The following is a 4,219-nucleotide window of genomic DNA, read 5'->3' as shown; positions in this document are numbered from 1 at the left end:
GTTAATTAACATTCTTAACAGGTAAAGAAGCTAAATTTTAACGCACCATTTTGCTTATAAATTAGCTGACAATGACGTCTTAGGCCACATGTTTCGGTACCTGTTATCATCTTCATGAAGTTTAAGTATCTAATTGCCAGATATAAATTTGCTCATGTTATATCGGCAGGCCATATATGCCACTAGTTTCTAAATTTCTAAACCTCGCAGAGTTAAAATAATGTGTGGTAATCAAGAATAAACTTTTTGTATTATTCTAGTAATGGAGTGACAGAATATTTTTGCTTAGAGTGGATAATTAACTTTTACATTTTAGAGATACTTCTCCCCCTCTGACGCATGCAACCCGTTCGACAACTAAAGCATGATGCAGCAACGTGTTAGACCAATCAAAAATTTGTAGTAGGCTGCCTGCCCTCTTTTTCCTAGCAGTCCAAAGCGAGAGCTGTACGTGAACAGGTCGTGAGCGGTGGATCCACCGGCGATTTCAGAGGCCGCCGAAGCGTAAATTACTTTAATTTATTTTTTTAAATTCTTCTTTAGTAAATGCCTAGGTAATTCAAAATTTTAATGAATAATAATGTTTTTCTAAATTTGATCTAACAAGTAATGGAAAACACGATAATTATTTAGTTTTTTTTTTCCCACGTGCACATATTTTTTTAACTCACTCCACTCCAGGTATTATTAAATTATTTTTGCCTTTTATATCTTTTGTATAATCATGTGTATCTTAATATTTTATCTACTGATTTTACTTTGAAAAAGTAAATGATTAATCAGGGGTCTGTTGAGAAGAAATTTGGGTCCGTTAACGGACCCTTCACAAAATATCTTTTCATAAAAACGGACCCTTCACAAAATATTTTAATTTAAACAAACCCTTCACAAAATGAATTTTCTTTTAATCGGACCCTTCACAAATTTTTTTATCTTCATTATTATTTTGTAATCGAATAAACCCTTTCCAGGGCAGAAAACAAGAAAGATGGATGTAAACGAATTAAGTTTTGTCTTCGGCAGACGATTCTTCCATTATTCGTCCGAAATGAATATTCTGCGTTCAGCAGTATAGGCTAAATACCAAACATTTGTATGTTGCATCTCTAATTTAGAAGGAGCAATTGTTGTTTATTTTTTAAAATTTAATTTTTTTAATTACAATTTTACAGTGTTGAGCATAATCTTGTATGTCTTTACAATTTAAAAACTCTTTGAAAAAAATTATTTTTGCAATAACGGACCCTATTTGCACAAATTCATTAAAGCGGACCCTGGTTGAAAGAATGTGAGTAATTTTTTCACAATTTCACGAAAAACGGACCTTTCACAAAATGTCTGGACAGACCCCTGTTAATGTAACGAACGTCACATAAAGAAGTAGTGTTGAAAATCAACTCGGGGTATATTTTAATTGTAGCATTGATGATTTTATATTGATTCTTAATATGATTTATGATTACTAATTTTATTTTTCTTAACATGCTCCGAATCTGGTTCTCAAATGATATTTTATTCAAATTAACTTTAGTAAATTAACTTTTAAATGATAATTAATGGTTAATTGCATAAAATTTAATTTAGCAAAAATGTATTTTTCTCAAGAGCTTAAAATAAAATTTATTTTTACGCAACGCAATTTAAGTATGATATAATAATTTACAAAATTTAAGATTTAATAATGCTTTTTAATGATAATGTTAGATTTAATAATGTTGAACAGCTGACTCAATTTTGTGTTTACGACTACTAATGTTCAACTCAGTAGCCTTTGTAATTTTGAATCAATCCAGAAGACAAGGAAACTCCTGGATCAGTACCCCCAGAGGTTTAATTTGTTTTGGGAACATGGAGGACTTTGTGACTCGACAGATTTAACGTACAACGGTCACAATTTACTGCACGGGGAGTCTTCGGCTGGCAGGGTTCGAACCGACGAACTCTTGGACATAGGTCCAGTGCCTTACCAACCAGACTAACCTTGCCTTCCCTACACTTTTATTAACACAATTCTCTTGATTAATTGGAACAGAGAAAAAATACTTTGTCTAAAATGCATTTAAAGATTATTAGTTAAATTGTTTCTGCGCCAATTCATCAAGTATAATTTGTCATAATGTAATTCAAGGTAGGCGTAAATTTTAGTTGCCGCAATTTTACGTATCATTCGGGATAATCTGGTTGATCGAGAGTTTACTTTACAAATTAATAAGGTAAGGCTATAAAGTCTTGTAATTTCTACATAGTGTTTGCTTACTAATAAATCTTTTTTCTATTTAGAAAACTAGTGTATACTTGGTTTAGTGAAAAAGTTGTGTGGAAAATTTATCTGAAATTATATACGATGTATCGTCAGGCCATTCTGCAAATTCTCCCTAAATGGCATTTTTGGAACAACAGAGTAAGTAGATTTCTACTGTTAAGTAATTTAGGATCTTTGTACTAGTAAACCTAGTAACGATAATGAATCTGCTCAAGATGGACCTAACTTAAGCACATAAAAGGGAGGGGAAAAAAATTCCCGGCCCANTTGTTTTATTTACTTGTCAACCACTATAGATTCAGTTCTAAGATATATATGATAAATTTCTCTCAAGTATTTTTAAAATAGAATTTGGGTTCATGCGCACAAGTGGTTGACTTTTTAAGTGCTCTGCGCAGACTGCTTGCAAGAAACCGTGTGGAGGCTTTCTGATGTAGGAAGTAACGGCTCTATTTAGTGTTATAGTGTTTTCTTCAATGTAAAGGCGCTTTCTACATTGTAATGGCGTTTTATAAATGGAGTTAATATAATTGCACTTTCAAATATAATGGCGCATAAAGAAAGAGTTCATTCTCGTAATTCATAATTTAATTACCATAATAACGAAATATGAACATTTATAGACTTAAAATAACGTTACACAAATCTCAACTTTTTCTGAAGGTGTAACTTTGGTTTAAATTTTACAGCTATTTTAATGCAATAAATCTTCCTCGGATAATTCAGGGCAAAAAATATCATTAAACTTTTCATTGACAAGTATTACCAGGTCTTAATTGTAATTTTATTCTATATAGGTATGTTTTTCTCATATGAGACTTAAGGAGAAGTTTCAGAAGACCTTAAAAGTTATCAAGGAAAACAACAGAGCTCAAAAATTCTGTGGTATTCTCATAAACGCTAAAGAAGTCACTCAAGAATCTAATTGTATCTCTCTTCACCCTCCCGTAGAATATTCCCTGAACAAAGATGAGTTAGAAGCTCATTCAATTATCTGTGAGCTAAAAGAAGTCATTCATAAAGATAAGCCTGAATATATTCTAATTGATACGATCTTAAAAGCACTTAGAAATAGCTCTAATGAGACACGTCAGCAGCTTATTTCACTTCTTTTTAGTATTGATACGGTTAATTTCCTGAATCCCAAGAGCCAGAGTTCAAAAGAATACTTAAAATATTTTATAAGTGATGTTGAATGCTTTTTTAGAAATGCAAATAAGTTAAATCTTAATGGGATTTTAGATACACGAGGAGCTTTAAAATTGGTTGAAGCTAGATTATTTGATCATTATGAGGGAAATATTTTAAATGATGGAACAATCTCTATTCGGCATTCAATCTGTTATCTGCATTCAATAGTTACCAATCTAATTTTTGAGGAAGGTAAGCATTCTGATGATCATAATAGAGAAATCGAAGCTTTAATGTCTGATGCTGTTTCACTAATTTCAACTAGGTTGTTACTACTGAACAGTGCCTCAAAATCTATTATAGAGAAATGTTTATTGGCACGAAGATCTTCGCTTGCTATTGATAGAGATGATTTTGATCTCGAAAAGTTTTATTTGCGACAGTTTAGAGATTGCTACAATTTTTTGGACGTGGTAAATATGAACTTTTTTGTAATTTTTTCTTTAAAAAGTGACTATGTTCTTGAACATTGATATTTCGTGTACCGTGTACCGTTTTTAGGGGTAGGGATAGTCAAGCTTTACCTTCTGTAAAGCCCCTCGTTACATATTTCGCCTCTCTATACAACATTTTTGTCTTGATAGTTCGTTCACCAGCAGTCGGGACTTGGCTCCGCCTTCATCAGACGCGACGATGCTATTTCGCTATTTTTGAGAGAAGGATGTGAACAATCTTGAAAAAAGTTGTTATTTTGGCGATCGTATAACAAAAATATTTATTTCGCATTCTTTATGTACATTTTTTTAACATTAAATATTTCATAAA

General features: G+C 31.9%; 1 protein-coding gene across 1 annotated transcript; it reads left to right on the top strand.

The window, feature by feature from the left end:
* Nucleotides 1–319: 319 nt before the first annotated feature.
* On the top strand, nucleotides 320–3,867 carry LOC107452189 (uncharacterized; the record flags this gene model as incomplete). Its single annotated transcript, XM_043056904.2, has 3 exons — nucleotides 320–554; nucleotides 2,281–2,401; nucleotides 3,061–3,867. Coding segments are annotated over exons 1-3 (936 nt in total), but the record flags the coding sequence as incomplete, so codon positions are not given.
* Nucleotides 3,868–4,219: the final 352 nt, after the last annotated feature.

The sequence above is a fragment of the Parasteatoda tepidariorum genome, unplaced genomic scaffold, assembly GCF_043381705.1.
Source record: "Parasteatoda tepidariorum isolate YZ-2023 unplaced genomic scaffold, CAS_Ptep_4.0 HiC_scaffold_1362, whole genome shotgun sequence".
Classification (NCBI taxonomy): domain Eukaryota; kingdom Metazoa; phylum Arthropoda; class Arachnida; order Araneae; family Theridiidae; genus Parasteatoda; species Parasteatoda tepidariorum.
This window is presented reverse-complemented; position numbering and strand designations above follow the sequence as displayed.